Consider the following 24,701-nt stretch of genomic DNA (forward strand, 5'->3'; position numbering starts at 1 on the left):
ACTATAAAGAAAGCTGAGTGCCAAAGAATTGATGCTTTTGAACTGTGGTGTTGGAAAAGACTCTTGAGAGTCCCTTGGATTGCAAATTGCAAGGAGTTCCAACCAGTCCGTCCTAAAGGAGATCCATCCTGGGTGTTCATTGCTAGGTCTGATGTTGAAGCTGAAACTCCAATACTTTGGCCACCTCATGCGAAGAGCTGACTCGTTGGAAAAGACCCTGATGCTGGGAAAGATTGAGGGCAGGAGGAGAAGGGGACAACAGAGGATAAGATGGTTGGATGGCATCACCGACTCAATGGATATAGGTTTGGGTGGATTCTGGGAGTTGGTGATGGACAGGGAGGCCTGGCGTGCTGCGGTTCATGGGGTCGCCAAGAGTTGGACATGACTGAGCGACTGAACTGAACTGAACTGAACCCAATGTTTGCCAAGCTTACTTGACCATAAAGCTCATTTGAAGTCATATCAATTAACATTCTGCAGAATGTTGTAGAGTTCCAGGTGCTTAGAAAACACTGTCTCGAGGTAATTCAGCTCAGAGTTTTTTGAATGGAGCTGAGATTTTTATCAAAAGATAATGAAAAGTGGGCCAAACCCACATTTTTAACTGCTTTAAGTTCTTTGCTGAACCAGGTTGTGTATTAGAAGAATAAAATCCAGCTCGTACCTCCTCCACAGTAACAATAAGCAAGGACTCATATATGCTCACGTGGTGTCAGGCACTACTCGAAGCAAGTCATATGTTTAATCCTCATAATAAAACATGTGCCTGACACTCATTATCTTCCATTACTCCATTTTACAAGCAAGGGAACTGAGGGACAAAGAAAGTAAGTAGATTGCCCAAGGTCACTGGTTAGCAAAGAATAGAGTGGGCATTTGAACCAAGGCAGATTGGCTCCTCCATCAAGGCAGAACCTCTTGATCAAGGTGAAAGAGGAGAGTGAGAAAGCTGGCTTAAAAGTCAACATTCAAAAAACCAAGATGATGTCATCTGCTCCCATCACTTCATGGCAAATAAATGGGGGAAAAGTGGAAACAGTGGCATATTTTATTTTCTTGGGCTCCAAAATCACCGCGGACGGTGACTAAAGCCATGAAATTAAAAAAAGCTTGCTCCTGGAAGAAAAGCTATGACAAACCTAGACAGAGTATTAAAAAGCAGACATCGCTTTGCCGACAAAGGTCCTATAGTCAGAGCCATGGTTTTTTCAGTCGTGATGTGAGACTTGGATAATAAAAAAGCCTGAGCACTGAAGAACTGATGCTTTCGAATTGTGGTGCTGGAGAAGGTTCTTCAGAGTCTCTTGGACACAAGTTGATCAAACCAGTCAATCCAGTCATTCCTAAAGGAAATAAACCCTGAATATTCATTGGAAGGATTGATGCTGAAGCTGAAGCTCCAATATTCTGTCCACCTGATGCGAAGAGCTGACTCATTGGAAAAGACCCTGATGCTGGGAAAGACTGAGGGCATCAGGAGAAGGGAGTGACAGAGGACGAGATGGTTGGATTGCATCACTGACTCAGTGGACATGAGTTTGAGCAAACTCCAGAGACAGTGAAGGACAGGGAAGTCTGGCGTGCTGCAGCCCATAGGTGACAAAGAGTCGGACATGACTTAGCGACTGAACAACAACAATACTGGCTGCTGAGTCTGTGTTTCTACCCTGAAAGCCCTTCCTACCACACCAACCCGCCAGCCCCGGTTTTAGAGCAGACACTTGGCACTACGCTGCCCTTGGAAGTGCTTTCCATCAATGAATGGTGAAAAGTGCAGAGCAACCCACTGCCCACATGCAGACTGCCTGGTTCGTCAATTGCTCTTCTCTCCTGGACTGACATTAGATCTTCAATGACATGAAGATCTAATGTTAAACATGACGCAGTTCATCATGTTTCAGTTCAGTTCAGTTGCTCAGTCGTGTCCGATGCTTTGTGACCCCATGAACTGCAGCATGCCAGGCCTCCCTGTCCATCACCAACTCCTGGGGTTAACCCAAACTCATGTCCATCACCTAGTTGGTGATGCCATCCAACCATCTCTTCCTCTGTCGTCCCTTTCTCCTCTTGCCTTCAATCTTTCCCAGCACCAGGGTCTTTTCAAATGAGTCAGCTCTTCCCATCAGGTGGCCAAAGTATTGGAGTTTCAGCTTCAACATGAGTCCTTCCAATGAACACCCAGAACTGATCTCTAGGATCTAGGCTGGATCTCCTTGCAGTCCAAGGGACTCTCAAGAGTCTCCAAAACCACAGCTCAAAAGCATCAATTCTTCAGTGCTCAGCTTTCTTCACAGTCCAACTCTCACATCCATACATGACCACTGGAAAAACCATAGCCTTGACTAGATGGATCTTTGTTGGCAAAGTAATGTCTCTGCTTTTGAATATGCTGTCTAGGTTGGTCATAACTTTCCTTTCAAGGAGTAAGCGTCTTTTAATTTCATGGCTGCAGTCACCATCTGCAGTGATGTTTACCATGTTCATCATGTTTACCATGAGAAAAAAGGCCATTTCCAAAATTTTGATGTAAGGTATTATGAGAAAGGCCACATTTTGTAATTGAAGATCTAATGTGGTCAGTCCAAGGGAGAAATCGTATTACTCAGTAACAAAGTTTGTTCAAAAGTGCTGTTAAAAAAATTGCTGGGACTTCCCTGGGAGCACAATGGGATAAGAATCTGCCTGCCAAAAAAAAAAAAAAAAAAAGAATCTGCCTGCCAATGCAAGGGACTCAGGTTTGATCCCTGCTCCGGGAAGATTCCACGTGCCACGGAGCAACACAGCCTGTGCACCACTCTGGGCCCGTGTAGTGCAACAGCCGAAGCCGCCTCTGCAACAAGAGAAGCCACTTCTGTGAAAAGCCCACGGACTGTAACAAAGAGGAGCCCTTGCTTGCAGCAACTAGAGAAAGCCCTCCCAAAGCAACAAAGACCCAATGCAGCCAAAAACAAATAAGTAAACAAAAAGAATTTTTAAATGCTGTTGTCGACTTAGTGAATGAACTTATGGCTGCTAGCGGGGAGGGGGAGAGGGATAATTTGGGAGTTTGGGATGAACGTGTACACACTGCTATATTTAAAATGGATAACCAACAAGGAACTACTGTATGGCACATGGAACTCTGCTCAGTGTTATGTGGTGCCCTGGAGGGGAGAGGAGTTTGGGGAGACTGGAGATATGTATAACATAGGGCTGAGTCCCCTTCGATGCTCACCTAAAACTCTCACAACTTTGTTAATCGGCTCTACTCCAATATAAGATAAAAAGTTTTTCAAAAATGCTGTGTTATAATCCATCACCAAAAAGGATGCCTTTGAAATTTTGGCCAAAAAAAAAAAAGCCTCCATGATAAAAATTCAAATCTTTCAATAACAAAAGAATGCTTCACTACAGTTGCAGAGATTTCATTTTCTGACTTTTAAAAGCCATCTATTTTTTTTTAACGCAAAAAATATGCCACACATACATTTTGATTTTCCTGAGGTAATCCTCAAACAAAAACAAGTCTTCCACACCAGAGCAGAGGAATCAGATCCTCAAAGACTTTGGGGGTGAGACAGGCCTGCAAAGTGCCCCCACTTAGAGCCAGGAGATTTCCAGCAAGTTCCTAGATGCCCCTAAGCCTCAATTTCTTCAAATGTAAAAGGGGGACCCTAATACTACTTCCCTTAGAGCTTAAAAGAAAAAGTCCTCAAGGTCTCCAGAATGGTCACTCCCCTTGGGAGGGCGCTAGATTTATTTAAAACAGCTGCTGCTGGCACAGATCAGAGAAACAAGCATCAGCTCTCACTTCCGTCCCAGCCACCTCCTACCCTCCAGCTTGCCTTCCTACCTCAACACGAGGGTTACTAGACTCTCAGCTACAATAGATCTCCTATTTCACGGACAGCTACAACATTTATCGGAGGAAGAGATGCTCATTCAGTCTTTTGGGAAAATACCAGCAGCCGGCTGGTTCTTTGTGCTCTAAGGAAAGGTTTCTCCATCGGGGTGTGATTGACATTTGGGGTTGTCCTGTGCCTCTGAAGGGTGTTCAGCAGCATCCCGGCCTCTTCCCACTAGATACCGGTACACCACTCAGAAGGACTCCAGATGTTGTCAAATATCTTTTCAGTGGTTCTCTGGGTTGAGAACCACTGCTTTAACTGAAAAGTTTTCAGCCCTATTAATCCTGAAACCTGAATATTTTCTTCCAGGCTGAAAATTTTAAAAGGAAAGGAAACTCTAAACAGTAGCCTTCAGGAACTTCCCTGGTGGACCAGTGGTTAAGACTCTGAGTTTCCAATGCAGGGGGCGAGGGTTTGATCCCTTGTTGGGGAACTAAGATCCCACATGCCGTGCAGTGCAACAGCCAAAATAAAATAAAAAATTAATTAAAAAGAGGACCCTTCAGATATCTTGCAGTCTCTCTTCCTCTCCCGGACCCAGCATACCAGCAGTCTTCATTATAAGTGCTCGCACATTTTTTTTCTAGTCGCACAGTTGTGTGACCCCATGGACTGTAGCCCGCCAGGCTCCTCTGTCCATGGAATTCTCCAGGCAGGAGTACTGGAGTGGGGTTGCCATTTCCTTCTCCAATGCTTGCACATTTTTAAATGAGGTAGGTGGCCAAACTCAAATGCTTCCCAATTTCCTCAGGAAAGAGAGTTGAGTACAAGTTATCCAGGTAAATGCAAAACCTTTATTTTGAGGCAAGGAAAACTGAGGAGTAAGAAAGTTATCTTTGTGTGCCAGCAATGGGACTTCAGAAATCTTATTAAAAGGCCTACACCATCTTCAAACCTGATTGGGAAAGGGCAAGTATCCCATGAACTGGGTAGCTTTGTTAATAAAATTTTTTTTAATGCACAATGTGAAAAATATCTAGACAAATGAGACAATAAAAATAGGTGTCTGGGTTGCTGGAGGTGGGGTGGGGGCATTGATAGGTAGGGCACAAGAGATTTTTAGAGCAGAGAAGCTATTCTGCATGATACTATAAGGGTGGAGTTGTGACATCATGCCTTTGTCAAAACTCGTAGAACTATACGACACAAAGTGAACTCTGACGTAAACTACAGACTTCAATAATAATATATCAATATTGACTCACCAAGTGCAATAAACGTACCCATCGATGTAAGTTGTAACAGGGGTCACTAGGCAGGGTGGGAAACTGCTGATATATGGGAGTTCTCACCCATATACCAGAAATTTCTGCTCAATTTTTCAGTAAATCAAAAACTGGTCTAAAAAATACAGTTATTAATTGCTTTTAAAAGTGTGTATCTGGAAAGGCAGAGGTCAGAGAAAGAGAGGAATCATCTCTGTAAATATCTGTAGTGCAACATACCCTTCTTGTGTTAAGTAATGCAAAATCAAAATCAGAAGATTTTTTCGTCGTGCTTCTGTCCTCATCTCGCACTGTGAACAAAAAAGAAAACGCAGATGGATAACAATGAAATACAACACTCCTTCTATAGCAGTAAACTCTTGAAGGTAATTGTAACCTGTCAAAAGCAAGAAGCATAACTTAAAGGCTGCAAGACAGTTTGGGGTCTCTAAGGATATATAAAGTTGTTTTTCCATTGTTATTTTCTTCTCAGAGCTGCCTCCTCAATTGTAAACTGAAGGTACAATGATCTCAATTGGGATTGCACTTGACTAGTTCACTTCTTACTGCCAAACTAATTGGCATTTTATTGCTTATCACTGCAAAGGAACAAATACACACACATTTATTTGAACCAGGTGAAGGAAAGTGATGTTAAAAGATAAACTCTTTTGCAACCCTATGGACTGTAGTTGGCCAGGCTCCTCCATCCATGAGATTTCCCAGGCAAAAATACTGGAGTGGGTTGCTACTTCCTTCTCCAGGGGATATTTGAGACTCAGAGATCAAACCTGCATCTCCTGCATTGGCAGGCAGATTCTTTACCACTGAGCCACCAGGGAAACCCTTAAATTCACCCAGAATCCCACCCAGACCCTTCACAAACATGGAGATGATGCTTGGTAGAAACCAACACATTACTGTAAATCAATTATCCTTCAATTAAAAATAAATTTTTAAAAAATTGTGGAGATAAGTTCCAACAAACCACTTGGGAGAACCCCACCCGGGCATTTAGAATATCCTCTTGAGTAGCAGGGACAATAAAGGGGGCATTCCCAAATAACAATGTCCTTATTCAAACTGAATGAAGCTGTACTTTTATTCATAGTATTAATATGCATTATCCATATGCACATAAGATATCTGGTATCTTACATTCTCTTAAAATGTATTCATAAAATATTTACCTTCACTAATACTTCCGTTATTTGAAAATGCTTACCTTTATCTAAAGAGAACACAGGTAAGAAATGGATAAAACCAGGAAAGGCCCGAGTGGCCCAAATTATATCATAAAATCTAGGCACAAACACGATGATGACACATAGAAACTTTTGAGGCATTCATCCAAACTTTCTAAAAATTAATGTAATAAAATTGAAACATGCATTGTTGTTGTTCAGTCGCCCAATCGTGTCCGACTCTTTGCGACCCCATGGACTATACAGCATGCCAGGCCTCACCATCACCCAGAGTTTGCCCAAGTTCATGTTCATTGCATCAGTGATGCCGTCCAGCCATCTCATCCACTGACAATCTCTTCTCCTTCTGCCCTCAATCTTTCTAGCATCAGGTACTTTCCCAATGAGTCGTTTGTTCACATCAGATGACCAAAATACTGGAGCTTCAGCTTCAGCATCAGTCCTCCCAGTAAATATTTAGGGTTGATCTCCCTTAAGATTGGTTTGATCCCCTTGCTGTCCAAGGGACTTTCAGGAGTCTTCTCCAGCACCACTGTTCAAAGGCTCAATTCTTTGGCATTGTCTTCTTTATGGTCCAGTTCTCACAACCGTACGTGACCACTGGGAAAACCATGGCCTTGACTATCCGGATCTTTGCTGGTAGAGTAATGTCTCTGCTTTTCAACACACTATCTAGGTTTGTCATGGCTTTCTTGCCAAGAAGCAATCATCTTCTGATTTCATGGCTACAGTCATCGTCCCCAGTGATTTTGGAACCCAAGAAGAGGAAATGTCTCACTACTTCCACCTTTTCCCCTTCTATCTGCAATGCAGTAATGTGGCCAGATGCCATGACCTTAGATTTTTTAATATTTAGTCTTAAGCCAACTCTTTTGAAAAAGGAACAGAAAATAAGAACAAGCTCTTGGAAGTTAAAAATATTATTGTCTAAATAAATTCTGTAGAATGGTTTAAAGACAACGCCAAGAAAACTTACCAGAAAATAGAAAAAAAAAAAAAAAAAGAGAGAGACCAAAAAATGGGACACTATAGGGGAAAAAATCTTAAAAAATCAATCCTGGTTATACCCCATTAATAGAGGTTCTTAAAAATAAACTGGAGAAAGCATAGGGGAATAATTTATCAATGAAACAATAAAAGACATTTTATTTTAGAATGGAAGCATGAGAATGTCTGGTTTGACAACAGCAAGCCCAGTGAATGAAAAAAGGCAGGCATGAACGAAATTGTGTAATTTCAGAACACCAGAGTTAAAAAGATTCTAAAAGTTTCCTGAGAAGAAAAGATCCTTTACCTTCAAAGGACCAGGAATAAGAAGGTTCAGTTCAGTTCAGTCGCTCAGTCATGTCTGACTCTTGGCGACCCCATGAATCGCAGCACACCAGGCCTCCCTGTCCATCACCAACTCCTGGAGTTCATTCAAACACACGTCCATCTAGTCGGTGATGCCATCCAGCCATCTCATCCTCTGTCGTCCCCTTCTCCTCCTGCCCCCAATCCCTCCCAGCATCAGAGTCTTAACTCTTCGCATGAGGTGGCCAAAGTACTGGAATTTCAGCTTTAGCATCATTCCTTCCAAAGAACACCCAGGGCTGATCTCCTTTAGAATGGACTGGTGGGATCTCCTTGCAGTCCAAGGGACTCTCAAGAGTCTTCTCCAACACCACAGTTCAAAAGCATCAATTCTTCAGCGCTCAGCTTTCTTTACAGTCCAACTCTCACATCCATACATGAATACTGGAAAAACCATAGCCTTGACTAGACGGACCTTTGTTGGCAAAGTAATGTCTCTGCTTTTGAATATGCTATCTAGGTTGGTCATAACTTTCCTTCCAAGGAGTAAGCGTATTTTAATCTCATGGCTGCAGTCACCATCTACAGTGATTTTGGAGCCCCAGAAAATAAAGTCTGACACTGTTTCCACTGTTTCCCCATCTATTTCCCAAGAAGTGATGGGACCGGATGCCAGGATCTTCGTTTTCTGAATGTTGAGCTTTAAGCCGACTTTTTCACTCTCCTCTTTCACTTTCATCAAGAGGCTTTTTAGTTCCTCTTCACTTTCTGCATAAGGAGGGTGGTGTCATCTGCATATCTGAGGTGATTGATATTTCTCTTGGCAATCTTGATTTCAGCTTGTGTTTCTTCCAGTTCAGTGTTTCTCATGATGTACTCTGCATATAAGTTAAATAAGCAGGGTGACAATATACAGCCTTGACATACTCCTTTTCCTATTTGGAACCAGTCTGTTGTTCCATGTCCAGTTCTAACTGTTGCTTTCTGACCTGCATACAGATTTCTCAAGAGGCCGGTCAGGTGGTCTGGTATTCCCATCTCTTTTAGAATTTTCCACAGATTATTATGATCCACATAGTCAAAGGCTTTGACATAGTCAATAAAGCAGAAATAGATGTTTTTCTGGAACTCTCTTGCTTTTTCCTTATGCCCTTTCAAATGATCACATTTTTAAATAGAACAAAGACACTTTCAGCCATGCAAATTCTCAACCACATCTCCATGTACCTTTGCTTTCCTGGTGGTCTAGTGGTTAAGAATCCGCCTGGCAATGCAGGGGACACAGGTTCAACTCCTGGTCTGAGAGGATCCCAGATGCTGAGGGACAACTAAGCCTTAGCACCACAACTATTCAGCCTATGCTCTAGAGCCCATGACCTGCAACTATGGAAACCTGTGGTCTGCACAGGGGAGGCCACTGCACTGAGAAGCCTACACACCTCAGCAAAGAGTAGCCCCGACTTGCTGCAACTGAAGAAAGCCCACAGGCAGCAGTGAAGACTTAGTACTGCCAAAAATGAACAAATAAATAAACCTTTAAAAAAATAGTTTAAAATGGTAAAATTTATGTAATGTGTATTTTATCACAATGAAAAAGAAACTTAAAAAGGGATAAAATATAGTACTATTTGATTTTTAAGTACCCGTATGCATGTTTTACAAGATATTTTCCCCCTATGTGTCCCATTTTTTGGTCTCTTTTCTTTCTATTTTCTGGACAACTTCCTTGGCCTTGTCTTTAAATAATTCTACAGAATTTATTTAGCCAAAAATATTTTTAACTTCCAAGACCTTGTTCTTATGCTATGATCGTTCCTTTTTCAAAACATATCATTCTTGTTTCTTGAATACACTGTTCTCTTATGATTCAAAGTCAGTTAAGTACAATATTTTGAACATAATGTTTATGTAGGCAAGTAAACAGAAAAGGCAATGGCACCCCACTCCAGTACTCTTGCCTGGAAAATCCCATGGACAGAGGAGCCTGGTAGGCATGGAGTCGCATAGAGTTGGACATGACTGAGCGACTTCACTTTCACTTTTCATGCAGTGGAGAAGGAAATGGCAACCCACTCCAGTGTTCTTGCCTGGAGAATCCCAAGGACGGCGGAGCCTGGTGGGCTACCGTCTCTGGGGTCGCACAGAGTCGGACACGACTGAAGCACCTTAGCAGCAGCAGCAGCAAGCAAGTAAAACACTATTTTATAAAGATATCCACCCAAAATGATTCAAATAAAGTTTTGTTGCTTAAGGTGATATGTTTTTATTCAGATTGCCAGAAAATACAGAAAACGAAGAAACTTGTATTTCTAAGATCTTGTGAAGGAATCATAGTAAACCTTCATTCCAATCCCAAAGAAAGGCAATGCCAAAGAATGCTCAAACTACCGCACAATTGCACTCATCTCACATGCTAGTAAAGTAATGCTCAAAATTCTCCAAGCCAGGCTTCAGCAATATGTGAACCGCGAACTTCCAGAAGTTCAAGCTGGTTTTAGAAAAGGCAGAGGAACCAGAGATCAAATTGCCAACATCCGCTGGATCATGGAAAAAGCAAGAGAGTTCCAGAAAAACATCTATTTCTGCTTTATTGACTATGCCAAAGCCTTTGACTGTGTGGATCACAATCAACTGTGGAAAATTCTCAAAGAGATGGGAATACCAGACCACCTGACCGGCCTCTTAAGAAACTTATATGCAGGTCAGGAAGCAACAGTTAAACTGGACATGGAACAACAGACTGGTTCCAAATAGGAAAAGAAGTACGTCAAGGCTATATATTGTCACCCTGTTTATTTAACTTACATGCAGGGTACATCATGAGAAACGCTGGGCTGGAAGAAGCACAAGGTGGACTCAAGATTGACAGGAGAAATATCAATAACCTCAGATATGCAGATGATACCACCCTTATGGCAGAAAGTGAAGAACTAAAAAGCCTCTTGATGAACGTGAAAGAGGAGAGTGAAAAAGTTGGCTTAAAGTTCAACATTCAGAAAACTAATATCATGGCATCTGGTCCCATCACTTCTTGGGAAATAGATGGGGAAACAGTGGAAACAGTGTCAGACTTTATTTTCTGGGGCTCCAAAATCACTGTAGATGGTGACTGCAGCCATGAAATTAAAAGACTCTTACTCCTTGGAAGGAAAGTTATGACCAACCTAGATAGCATATTCAAAAGCAGAGACATTACTTTGCCAACAGAGGTCCATCTAGTCAAGGCTTGGTTTTTCCTGTGGTCATGTATGGATGTGAGAGTTGGACTGTGAAGAAAGCTGAGCGCTGAAGAATTGATGCTTTTGAACTGTGGTGTTGGAGAAGACTCTTGAGAGTCCCTTGGACTGCAAGGAGATCCCACCAGTCCATTCTAAAGGAGATCAGTCTGGGTGTTCTTGGGAAGGAATGATGCTAAAGCTGAAACTCCAGTACTTTGGCCACTTCATGCAAAGAGTTGACTCGTTGGAAAAGACTCTGATGCTGGGAGGGATTGGGGGCAGGAGGAGAAGGGGACGACAGAGGATGAGATGGCTGGATGGCATCACCGACTAGATGGACGTGTGTTTGAATGAACTCCAGGAGTTGGTGATGGACAGGGAGGCCTGGCGTGCTGCAATTCATGGGGTTGCAAAGAGTCGGACACAACTGAGTGACTGAACTGAACTACCTTTTCAACCAAAATTTGTTTTCTGCCATTCAGAGATAACTATTGCTTTAAAAAAAAATTAATTTGCATTTTATCACCCAGTTTATACACATTTTGTTGCTATTTATTTAAACTTTTTTCTTTGAATTCAGGATAAAATAAATAAAGCCAAAGTCCCCAGAAGTCTAAAAGAAAAGGAGATTAAAGGAAAATTATAATCCTTGACATAATAAAATATTTAACACAAAAAGTAGTGATTTAAACTGGGAGAAAATATTTACAAATGACACATCTGATAAAGAACTATATTAAAAATATACAAAGAGCTCCTAAAACTCAACAATAAGAAAACAAAAAATACAATTGAAAATGGGCAAAAGAAATGAACAAATACCTCACAAAAGAAGATATATGGATGGTCTAAACAAATATATGAAAAGATGCTCAACAACATATGTCATCAAGGAGTGGCAAATTAAAACAAGATAGCACTGCACACCTATTGGAATGGTGAAAATCCAAAACACTACCACCACCACATACTGATGAAGACGCGAAGCCATGGGAACTCTCATTCACTGATGGTGGGAATGCAGAATGGTACGGCCACTTTGGAAGACAGTTTGTTGGTTTCTTACAAAACTAAACATACTCTTACCATATGATCCAGCTGTCATGCTCCTTGGTATTTACTCCAAAGAGTTAAAAACACATCTACACACAAACTTTCACTCTGAAGCTGCCCATGCAGCTTTATTCATAATTGCCAGAAACAATCAAAATACCCTATTTCAGCATGTGATTCAATAAAGTGCACCACATCTACACAATAGAATATCAGACAGTATTTTAAAAAAATATATTAAGGCATGAAGGAAACATGCATATTACTGAGTGAAAGAAGCCAATCTGAAAAGGTAACAATGGAAGAAACTTTCAAATACTGAGTTATGGAGAAGTCATTCTGACTAACACATAGTCTAGAATAGCCAGTCTGTAGCCTATGAAATATAAATTGTACATCTGCTTTAACCATTAAAGAAAAGAATGCTTTTAAAAATCAAAATGGAGTAACTGTAGTTCAAGCATCCAACATGGAGCCTGGTGGCCATTGTGAATGTGATTTCAGACAGGTTCTACATTACTAAGAACTTGAATTTCTGAACAGTATCAGACTCAACACCACCACTAGCTATCCTCAAACTGCTAGCAGCTGCAACCATGTGGATCCCAACCAATCCTTACTCCACAAGCACACTTACTTCTTGCCAGCTCCAATTATAATTCTTGATAAACAGCTCATATAACTAGTTGTAACCTTCCAGTTTTTGCCTTTAAAAGCCTGCCCCATTTTGATTCTGCAGAACATAATTCAAATGCTTCTTGAATCTGTGTCTCCCAGGCTATAGTCCTTGGTTTGGCTCAAATACAACTTCTCTACTTTTATTATGGGATGGGCCAGGTGGCTCACACAGTAAAGAATCTGCCTGCAATGCAGACCTGGATTCGATCCCTGAGTTAGGAGGATCCCCTGGAGAAGGAAATGGCAATCCACTCCAGCATTCTTGCCTGGAAAAACCCATGGACAGAGGAGCCTGGAGGGCTACAGTCCATGGGGTCGCAAAGAGTCGGACATGACTGAGCAACTGACACTTTCACTTCATTCCTATTTTAGGTTGTTTATTGATTATTTATATCAACAGTTTCATACTGTGTGATTTCACCTATGTGACATTCTGGAAAAAAAGCAAAACTATGAAGACAATAAGATCAGTGGTGGGGAGAGAGAGGGAGACAGAACACAGAGGCTTTCAGAGCGGTGAACTATTCTACATGACATCATCAAGGTAGCCACATTGTCAAAATCGATAGGGTGTGCATAAAGTGACTTTTAATGCAATGCAAACTATGTACTCTGAGTAATAAAGACGTGTCAATGTAGATTCATCTGATGCAAGATACTGATGATGCTGGAGTTGTGGACATGTGAGGTGGGAGATATATGGGAATTCTCTGAACTTTCTACTCAATTTTGCTGTGAACCTAAAACTGCCCTTTAAAAAAAAAATCTTTTTTTTAATATGAATTGATTTTTAAACAAAAATATCAGATCTAATACTGGGTTGGCCAAAAAGTTCATTCTTTTTTTCCCCTGTAAAACGGATCTAAATAGCACTCAGTTGTCTTTAACTTCATTGGAAACAATTTTCAGACTGTATTTTAACAGCAGTCATAACAGTGTGCAACCTTTTAAAAAAGCATCAAAATTGGTGAATTTTTGTGTAGCCATTTTAATATTGAAGATGGAAGTAAAAAGCAACATTTTTGGCATTTTATGCTTTATTATTTTGAGAAAGGTAAATACTCAACTGAGACACACAAAAAAAGATTTTTGAAGTGTTTGGAGAAGGTGAAAAAACGTGTCAAAAGTGCTTTGTGGAGTTTTTTGCTAGACGATGCTGCACAGTCAAGTAGACCAGTTGAAGCTGACAGAGAGCAAATCAAGACTTTAACCGGGAACTATCAATGTTATATCACACAGGAGACAGCTGATACACTCAAAATATCCAAATCAAGCATTGGAAATGATTTGCACCAGCTTGGTTATGTTAATCACTTTGATGATTGGGTTCCACATAAGTCAAGTGGAAAAAAAACCTTCTTGACCATATTTCTGCATGTGATTCTCTACTTAAATGTAATGAAAACTGTCCGTTTTAAAAAACAGATTGTGATGGGCAATGAAAAGTGGATACTATACAATAATGTAGAATGGAAGAGATCGTGGGGCAAGTGAAATGAACCACCCTCTACCATACCAAAGGCCAGTCTTCAACCAAAGAAGGTGCTATTGTGTATACGGTGGGATCGGAAGGGAGTCCTTTATTAAGAGCTCCTTGCCAAAAGCCTAACAATTAATTCCAACAAGTACTGCTCCCACTTAGACCAACTGAAAGCAGCACTCAACAAAAAGTGTCCGGCATCAGTCAACAGAAAACACATAAATCTTCCATCAAGATAACAAAAGAGCACATATTTCTCTAATGACCAGGCAAAAAGTATTAGAACTTGGCTGGGAAGTTCTGATTCATCCAATGTATTCACCAGACATTGTACCTTTGGACTTCCATTTATTTTGGTCTTTACAAAATTCGCTTAATGGAAAAAAATTCAATTCCCTAGAACTGTAAAAAGCACCTAGAAGAGTTCTTTGCTCAAAAAGAGAAAAAGTTTTGAGAATATGGAATTATGAAGTTGTCTGGAAAATGGCAGAAGGTAGTGGAAGAAAACGGTGAGTACATTGTTCAGTAAAGTTCCCGGTGAAAATGAAAAATACGTCTTTTATTTTTACTTTACAATTGAAGGAAATTTTTGGCCAACTCAATATATTTAAACGGAGTCACTCTTCAAAGTAGTCACCTTAGTAGGTCATGCTTTTATTCTATTGCTCAAAACATTTCTGAAATTCTTCTTTTAAAATCACCTTCAATGTAGATTCATCCCTGTTACCTCAGGTGGTAAAGCATCTGCCTGCAATGCAGGAGACCTGAGTTTGATCTCTGGGTCGTCGCGAAGATCCCCTGGAGAAGGAAATGGCAACCCACTCCAGTACTCTTGCCTGGAAAATCCCATGGACGGTGGAGCCTGGTGGGCTACAGTCCATGGGGTCACAAGGAGTCAGACACGACTGAGCGACTTCACTTCACTTCATCTTCTCCTAGCCCACATTTACAAAAATAATATGCAGCCCTGTAGAAAACTGGACCAATGCATAAATGCACAAGAAAAAAAAATAAGATATTTTGGTTACATTCTTTCCATCTTCTTACAAAATAGGCTTCTCATGTGTTTTGATAAGCTGTGTTTTTTTCCATAGAAATACTTTGCAAATATTTTTCCCAGTTATTAAAAGTTTTAATGACTGCACAGAAAGCATCATAACTTAATCACCCCTCAGCTGTTGGAGAGCCCTCTTGTTTGAAGTTGGGCCTCACCAAATTTAAGAACACACTTTATTAGCAGCTTTAACTGTTTCTAAAATCCAAATTTGCCCTCAGGGACAGATCTGATAACATTAAGAGATGGCATGACAGGCCATCCTTAAAAAATGACCCTGGGTACATCTCCCCCTCTGTCCTTAAAGAAATCTGTAGCATCAGGGGGAGTTAAAAAACTGGAAAGCAACTTATCAAGGCAAGATAAAGAATCAAGAAGGGTGCTCGCTTCGGCAGCACATATACTAAAATTGTAACGATACAGAGAAGATTAGCATGGCCCCTGCACAAGGATGACACGCAAATTCGTGAAGCATTCCATATTTTTATCATATATGAAACGAATCGCCAGTCCAGGTTCGATGCACGATACTGGATGCTTGGGGCTGGTGCACTGGGACGACCCAGAGGGATGGTATGGGGAGGGAGGAGGGAGGAGGGTTCAGGATGGGGAACACATGTATACCTGTGGCAGATTCATTTTGATATATGGCAAAACCAATACAATATTGTAAAGTTTAAAAATAAAATAAAATTAAAAAAAAATAAAATAAAATAAAATTAAAAAAGAAAGAATCAAGAAGGGAATTACAGTAATCTTTGCTACATTTTTATCTGTTATTATGAAATATATAATTCATATGTGTAGTCGGTCGCTAAGTCATGTCTGACTCTTTGCAACTCCATGGACTGTAGCCCACCAGGCTCCTCTGTCCATGGGATTTTCCAGGCAAGTATACTGGAGTGGGTTGCCATTTCCTTCTCCAATAACATCCATTCCTTTTTAATAATAATAATAATAACAGGCTTCACCCTGGTTAGAGCCCAGAGCACGTTCTGTGTCTTAGAAAGCCCCTCACTGTTCCTTTCAGACGTTTCCCCTCCTCCCACCAGAGGTAACTTGCATCCCAATTTTTATGCTCAGCATTGCCTTTCTCTTTATGGTTTTACCAACTATGTGAAAGTGAACATTGCTCAGTCGTGTCCAACTCTTTGCAACTCCGTGGACTATACAGTCCATGGAATTCTCCAGGCCAGAATACTGGAGTGGGTAGCCTTGCCCTTCTCCAGGGGATCTTCCTGACTCAGGAATCGAACCAGGGTCTCCTGCATTGCAGGATTCTTTACCAACTGAGCTATCAGGGAAGCCTACCATACATCCTTAAAAATACACTGTAGATAGTTTTCACATTTTTTAATATTCATAAATATTTACTCACGATCACATTTTAAAGAACTGGAGAGTCTATTACTAAGAGAATGAATAAACATTGTTTGATACGTTCTTCTTTTAACTTTTGTGTGTATGTTAGTCCCTCAGTCATGTCCGACTCTTTGCGACCCTACAAACTAACCCACCAGGCTTCTCTGTCCATGGAATTCTCCAGGCAAGAACACTGGAGTGGATTGCCATTGCCTTCTCCAGAGGATCTTCCCAACCCAGGGATTGAACCCTGGTCTCCTGCATCACAGGCAGGTTCTTTACTGTTTGAGCTACAGGGAAGTCCTTTAAACGTATACAGCCTCCCTGTCGGGGAATCAAACTCCCATCTCCCACATGACAGGTGCAGATACTCACCACTATACTAACGAGGAAGGGCTTTTTTATTGAAAGAGCATTGCTTTTATTGGAGGATAATTAACTTTTTTATTGGAGGATAATTGCTTTACAGTGCTGTGGTGGTTGCTGCCGTACATCAATATGAATTCGTCATAATTTTATACATATCCCCTCTCTAAAGCCTCTCTCTCTCCCCATTCCACCCCTCGAGGTCGTCACAGAGCACCAGGCTGGGCTCTCTGTGTTATAGAGCAGTTTCCTGTTAGTTTTCTATTTCACACATGATGGTGAACAGATGTCAATGTTACTTTCTCGATTTCTCCTGGCCCCTCCATCCCCAGCTGGGTCCACAAGTCCATTCTCTAGGTCTGTGTCTCCATTTCTTCCCTGTAGATGGGTTCATCAGTACTATTCTTCTAGAGTATATCGTTTAGATATCGTGTACATATACATATTATATATATATGCCTGGAGAATTCCATGGACAGAGAAGCCTGGCAGGTTAGTTTGTGGGGTTGCAAAGAGTCGGACACGACTGAAGGACTAACACACACAAAAAAGTTAAATTAAAAAAAGAATGTATCACATAATGTTTATTTATTCTCTTAGTAATAGACTCTTCAGTTCATTAAAATGTGATCATGAGTAAATATTTTTGGCTTCCCTGGTGGCTCAGTCAGTAAAGAGTCTGCCTGCAATGCAGGAGACCTGGGTTCTATCCCTGGGTTGGGAAGATCCCCTGGAGAAGGGAATGACAACCCACTCCGGTATTCTTGCCCGGAGAATTCCATGGACAGAGGAGCCTGGTGGGCTACAGTCCATGGGGTCACTAAGACTCGGACACGACTGAGTAGCTAACTTAATACATATATCTGATATTTGTTTTTCTCTTAACTCTGTATAACAGACTCTAGGTTTAGGTTTTCACATTTTTTAACATTATGTGAATGGAATTTACATTTATTTCTTGTGATTACTTTTATTTCACAGTATGTAATTTCTCCCCTCCCCCCAAAAAGTTCATATCAAAGTAAGAGCTTAGGTATAATGCAGCTATTTCATAATATCTTCATTCAATTATCTGCTCCCACTGCTTTCTAGTCTGTGGGCATAATTTCAGTGTCTTAGAGGGTTGCTATCTTAAGGCTTCTCAAGGTAACTCCTCTGTTTCCCAGAAAATAGAAGTATCCTGTAGTGCTAAGCTTTTCTAATTTACCAAAATTAGTCTTGGTTATCCAAGGCTCTTTTTTGGTAAATTGATTTGCCTCACCTATAGTGCCATCTAGTGTATGAGGAGGGGAAGCACCTCATGAATTTTGCTCTTTAGTGGCTAAATTGTATTTGACTCTCAGAGAGCCCACAGACTAGAGTACGCCAGGCTTCCTTGTCCTTCACTATCTCCCGATGTTCGCTCAGACTTAAGTCCATTAAGTCGGTGATGCCATCCAACCATTTCATCCTCTGTCCCCTCCTTCTCTTCTTGCCCTTGATCTTTCCCAGCATTGGGGTCCTTTATGAAATTTGGGTAGTTCCGAAGGACTGTTTACATAATAAAGATGATCAGCATAAAATTCAGTTCAAATCAAGCTTGCAAAATAAAAACTAAAACTGCATATTAAACAAGCAAGATTGATGGAATATGTTTCTAAATGTCCACATTCTCAAACTCACACTTGAGGGTTTGACTCAGAACCTAGGTCTCTGGCTCCCAGGCCAATGACCTTCCCTCCATCAATTCCCCCCCTGCATTAACCCCTACTCATCAATGTCCATTCCCACCCCTGCACATTCACGAGACCAAAGAGAAATTGCTGTTTTGTCAAAAATGGTGTACCAAATTTGCCAAAATCAAACAACTATGGTTACCAGTAATTCTTGGCTGACCTCACATTAGTAACAGATGGTGTCCCTTACAGGTCCTCAAACTGAATCTTACAATTTTAGTGACCATTTCAGAGCAACTACTGGCCAGGCCTCAGTTAATTAGTCACTCTGCTGCACCGAGAGAAGTGTATCTCATAGGGAATTATGCCTTTAACTCCAGAAAAGTCACAGTCCTGCTGTACCTGAAGCTCATCTGTTTCATTTGTAAGAAAAGATTTTTGAGAACAAAAGGATCTGAATTAAAGAGCCATGAAAGCCACAAACATCCCCAGAGGGACTGCACTGGACACCGACTGTGACCATTTCTACCTGGGCAGTGTTTTGCGAAACTGTGGGTGTTCTGCCAGCATCAGGGTCAGTGTTCGGTGGGTACTCAACAGCTATTTGGAGAAGGCAATGGCACCCCATTCCAGTACTCTTGCCTGGAAAATCCCATGGACGGAGGAGCCTGGTAGGCTGCAATCCATGGGGTCGCAAAGAGTCAGATATGACTGAGCAACTTCACTTTCACTTTTCACTTTCACGCACTGGAGAAGGAAATGGCAACCCACTCCAGTGTTCTTGCCTGGAGAATCCCAGGGATGGGGGAGCCTGGTGGGCTGCTGTCTATGGGGTCGCACAGAGTCGGACACGACTGAAGCAACTTAGCAGCAGCAGCAGCAGCAACAGCTATTAGTTACTTTGTTCATAGAGTTCAGAGTCCCTCCATGCTACACTCTGGAAGTACGAGCTTCTTCCTAAACACGCACTCATGTTCTCTTATGACTAAAATGCTTAGAAAAGACAGTCAGGGGTGTTTTGCTTGTGCTCCTCAGTATGACACGCACTGCTCTGGCTTTGGCTGGTAGCCCTGAATTTCCTAAAGGTGCTCACCTGGGTAGAGCCCATGTTTATTTACAGATTTATACCACAATGACTATAATAATCTTAAAATATCTTCATTACTCCCCGAAGAAACTCTGCACCCCTTAGCTCTCACCCTCTGTCCTTAAAAGCCATAGAACTGTACATTTAAAATGGGTGAGTTGCATGGTATGTGAATTATATCCCAACAAAGCTGTCTTAAAATACATAAAAACAGGGAGAGGTAGGGAGAAAAAGGCTAAAATGAATGTAAATAATCTGAATAATTTTTTTAGTAATATAAAATAAATGATATGGCTGGAAATACAAATGATTTCACGTAATATTCTGAAGTTATTCAAAATGTAAATGGGGTGCTGCTTATCACCCACACGATTATGAGGGTCTCCCTACTGCCCTGATGGCAGAGCCGGGCCATATCTTAGAATGTGGCAACGATGCTCCTTTACTTGTTCTGATGAATTGGCTGTAACAAACTTGCTGAGTCAACGTGACTACAAGATAGAGTCCCCAGAAAGAAAAGAACACACAAAATCATCTAAGCAGATATTCCCTTCATATGTTTTCTTTTTGGTTGTATCAAAAAGCTTGCCGTGCACAGAAAATTGAAGAAACCACCTTAAGTATTATTAGTATTTCTTCAGTGTATCTGGACAAAAATATTAGCTTCTTTCAAAAAGAATCTCAAAAATTTTTAATGCAGAAATTTTTAAGATTTTACCCAGCTAATATTCAGAGCAGGCAAGGTATGAAAGAGTATGTACTCAGATACAATTGGTAGGAATATAAACTAGAGCAAAATGAAACACATGCCCACCAACTCACAATTCCACACCTCACCATTCATGCAAGATTACACTGTATTACAGGAATGGTTCACATGTGCAAAATAATTAATGTTCAAGGATATTTAATAAAGCATTATGCACATTCTCCTCTGAAATTAGAAATATTTAAAACACTAGTGGTAAAGAATCCACCTGCCAATGTAGGAGATACAAAAGATTTAGGTTCGATCCCTGGGTCAGGAAGAGCCCCTGGAGTAGGAAATGACAACCTGCTGCAGTATTCTTGCCTAGAAAATTCCATGGGCAGAGAAGCCTGGCAAGTTACAGTCCATGGGGTCACATAGAGTCGGACATGATGGAGCACGCACACACACCCACAGAAAATGTCCATTAGAGGTTACCTAAATCATGATACGGGCTTACCAAGGATCACTTCAATACAAAGAACAAAGCAGATCTATATACACTGACAAGGAAAGATTTTGAAGACATAGTGTTTTCTCCCCACCCACGTACTGTCTGTCCACTCCCAAGTAGAAAGAAAGTTTGAATTAAAGGTAGTGTTTGGACTTCCCCGGTGGTACAGTGGTTAAGAATCTGCCTGCCAACGCAGGGCACACAGGTTCGATCCCTGGTCCAGGAAGATTCCACATACTGTGGGACACCACAAGTACTGAAGCCCATGCCCTAGAGCCTGTGCTCTGCAACAAGAGAAACTGAAATGAGAAGCCCTCTCACCTCAATGAAGAGTAGTCCCCACTTGCCTCAACTAGAGAAAGGCTTCGTGCAGCAACGAGGACTCAACGCAGCCAAAAATAAATAAATAACTTTTTAAAACATAAAGGTAATGTTTAAATTGGACAAAGAAAAACTTCAGTTAATACAAAAAGTTTAAAAAGAAACGTTTAGCTTTCCACCCAATCACTATTGCTAATTTCTCATGTAATTGTTCTGAATATATCAATATATATATCAATACATCAATGAGTCCATTTTTGCAAATACTCTTTTAAATTTGCAAAAATGGAATCATTTTGTGTATATTGTTTGGCCTTTTCCCTCCATTTAATAATATGTCTTGAACACCTCTGTATGTAAGCAAATGCAGATCTACCTAATTCTAAGACATATGTAGTGAAAGTGAAAGTGAAGTCACTCTGTTGTGTCTGACTTTTTGCAACCTCATGGACTGTAGCCTATTTTCCAGGCAAGAGTACTGGAGTGGGTTGTCATTTCCTTCTTCAGGGTCTCTTCTTGACCCAGGGATCAAACCGGGGTCTCCCGCATTGCAGGCAGACGCTTTACCGTCTGAGCTACCACGGAAGCCCAAGACATATGTAAGGTGAAAAGGTATCTACCTATCTAATTTTTTTTCCCTTTCTTTTTCTATGAGTGAAAGAGTGTGGATGTGTATTTCTGTGCTTTGGTGAAGAACTTAGATACCTCTGGGTAAAGGAATGGGATGCTGCTGCTAAGTCACTTCAGTCGTGTCCGACTCTGTGTGACCCCATAGATGGCAGCCCACCAGGCTCCCCCATCTCTGGGATTCTCCAGGCAAGAACACTAGAGTGGCTTGCCATTTCCTTCTCCAATGCATAAAAGTGAAAAGTGAAAGGGAAGTCACTCAGTCGTGTCTGACTCTTCGCGACCCCATGGACTGCAGCCTACCAGGCTCCTCCATCCATGGGATTTTCCAGGCAAAAGTACTGGAGTGGGATGCCATCGCCTTCTCCAAGGAATGGGATGAGGGTACAGCAACTCAATTTTTTTCTTTTTATCCAGAGGTTTCTGAATTGTTTAATACTTTGGCAAGTACAAAGCAAGGAAACCCAATAGGCTGGATTCTACTGTTCACAGATCAAAAAATTTCTATGCTAAGAAATTCCATCATCACCTTGGCAGATGAGCCACTCTGATATCAGGGTCTCTCCCCTCTTCTGCATCAGTAGGTACGAGAGTGGGAAATGTCCTGACACTGATGCTGGCCTTGGGTGTTCCATGCACTAGGAGGGAAAGATCCAGACAAAGGCACCCACAGGCGTCTCCTCCTCCACACTACACTTCCTAGTCCCTGGTCCCCTGACCTTGCATGCCTATACACTGAATATACAGATGCCTTTCATGTACATATACACTAAGGCAGAGAAATCTAGGGATCCAGTTATCCACACACATATGGAGAGCCTTGGGTTTCACAGCTGCCCTCACCAAATGAGCTGAAGGATTTGTTAGAATAATTTCCCTCAAATTCCTTTTAGAATCCCTGCAGAGTCACTTAATCAGTGAATCACTGACTTAGTGAAATCCTGGTATACCAAGATGAATAGGAAGGCAAAGTTCTAACTTTTGGAATGGAGGGACTTCCAGATCCTGAGCTGATCTGAGCAATGTTGACCATATTCTTGAAAGACTATAAACGACCTGTCAGAGGTGGATGCGCAAAGTTTTACTACATTCCTGGAAAACGGTAGCTGTCTCAACTCCAGTCAAGAGTATTTCTAGGGTTTTAGGCTGGAATCACAAAGTCTGGCAAGTAGTCTTGCTCTCTACAGCAGATAATGGGGACTTAAAGACACGCTGTGGCTCAGTAACTTAGAATTCTTTGATCATGGGTTGCTGCAAAAATGGCTTTCTTTCTATGCACATTGTGAAACAGCTTATACTTGAGGTGCCCAGGCCTTAAAATAAAATCACTACTTTTTCTTTGAGATAAGTTTGATGGAAATTCAGAATTTGTTAAGAGCAGAAAAGAGAGCTAAGAAAACTCTATGCAAATACCTAGTATTAACTATTTAAGATATGTAATTACTTGAAACACAGAATGTCATCTTATAAATGTGTTAATTAAAAGTATAAAGTCTGTCAGATCTGTAACATCTTCTACTCATGTCATTCAAATGAACATAGAAAACTGTCTTCTGGATAAAAAGACTAAGCACAGGGCCACCACCAATGGTCAATTTAAACTGTAAAAGGTAATGTGCCCCTGAAATGGACACAATTAGATGCTCAATTAATTTCTGTCTACCAAAGAAAGGAAGCCCAGAACTGAGCCTCTAACCGAGGCATCTCATTTGTCTCTGCTTCAATAATCTGCCTGTTTTCTACTTCCTTCATTTCCTTTGTGGGCCATTGTGCAACAAAAGTGCCTCCATTATCAGATTCAAAATTGAATCCTATGATACTGTAGCCTGAGGAAAAGGAAGCATTGAATATCATTCCTAGCTTTAGACCCAGAAGATATTTAGGAAATGTTACTGTATATACACTACAAGCAGCATTAGTGCTTTTAATTTCTTTTTTACGGGTGCAATGGAGATTAATTTGCATGAGCTCGTTTCAATTTATGTAATAAGATCCAAATTTTGCATTAAGCTTTCCATCTCAAAAACAAACAGTTAAAAAGGACACATTTCTTCTTTCAAATGTTTTTATTATAGTTCTCTTTTACAGTCTTTGCATCTAAAATTCACTTAAAAGCTTGAATATATATACCCATAAGTTCTAATTTGTTTTTTGTTTGTTTCCTGATTACCTCCTGTTTCTACCAGGAAACTTCCCAACTTTCAAATGCTGCTCAACTTGATGAAACACTAGAACTACCAAAAGTGGTGTCTACAGATCCAAGAAAGGCATTTATTATACTTAATAAAAAATCAGAACCGGTCAATTATGCTCAGGAACAGTGTTCTATGAAGGGAAGCACGTAGAGTCAATCCTGAGTATGAACTGGTTATAAAATTGGGGATTTCAGGGAAGTATAAAGCCTACTGAAATACAGAGGACTTTCTGTGCCATGCCATTGTTCTAAACACAGAAGCAGATTATGGAATCACGAGGTTTATGTTCTTTTCAAAAGCTCATGCTCAGACAGACTACTTTCTAGTTGCAACATAGCTGCATGATGGAAAGATCAGACTGCCATCCTGGTAAGGCGACATCACAGTGTGACCAGGCATAAAACAGCAGGTGAAACCTCGAGGAAACAATCAGACAACTATAGAAAGGGAGATGTTCTGCAGGATAATTGACATGGCTTCTTGAACAAGTCAGTGTCATTAAAAATAAAGGAGAATGGCGAAAATGGTGGAGTAGGAAGACCCTGCACCCACCACCTCCCATGAGCACACCAAAATTACAACTACTTACAGAGCAGCTATTGATAAGACCAGAAGAGAAGGAAATGTTTTCTATAACTAAAGACAGAAAAGAAGGAACCACAATGAGACAGGGTGGAGGAGTGGAGATGGTATATAGTCAAGACCCATATCCATGGGTGGGCAGCCCGCAAATGGGGGGGATAATTACAACTGCTGTGGTCTTCCACAAGGAGTGAGGGGTTCAAGCTCCACATCATGATCTTTAGCCTG

The 24,701-nt window shown here is 41.0% G+C and overlaps 1 protein-coding gene and 1 non-coding gene across 3 annotated transcripts in view; one reads left to right on the plus strand and one right to left on the minus strand.

Moving 5' to 3' along the window:
• Positions 1-24,701, minus strand: part of KATNAL2 (katanin catalytic subunit A1 like 2) — a 112,093-nt gene that overhangs the window by 51,603 nt on the left and 35,789 nt on the right. For both annotated transcript variants that reach the window (XM_025273630.3, XM_006075263.4), the window contains exon 2: positions 5,336-5,406. In XM_025273630.3, coding sequence (XP_025129415.3) covers positions 5,336-5,406 — 71 coding nt within the window. The remainder of the gene's footprint in view (positions 1-5,335; positions 5,407-24,701) is intronic.
• On the plus strand, positions 15,456-15,562 carry LOC112581468. The gene has a single exon (XR_003106051.1). It is a non-coding gene; the product is annotated as a U6 spliceosomal RNA (small nuclear RNA).

This window comes from Bubalus bubalis, chromosome 22 (assembly GCF_019923935.1).
Source record: "Bubalus bubalis isolate 160015118507 breed Murrah chromosome 22, NDDB_SH_1, whole genome shotgun sequence".
NCBI classification, from domain to species: domain Eukaryota; kingdom Metazoa; phylum Chordata; class Mammalia; order Artiodactyla; family Bovidae; genus Bubalus; species Bubalus bubalis.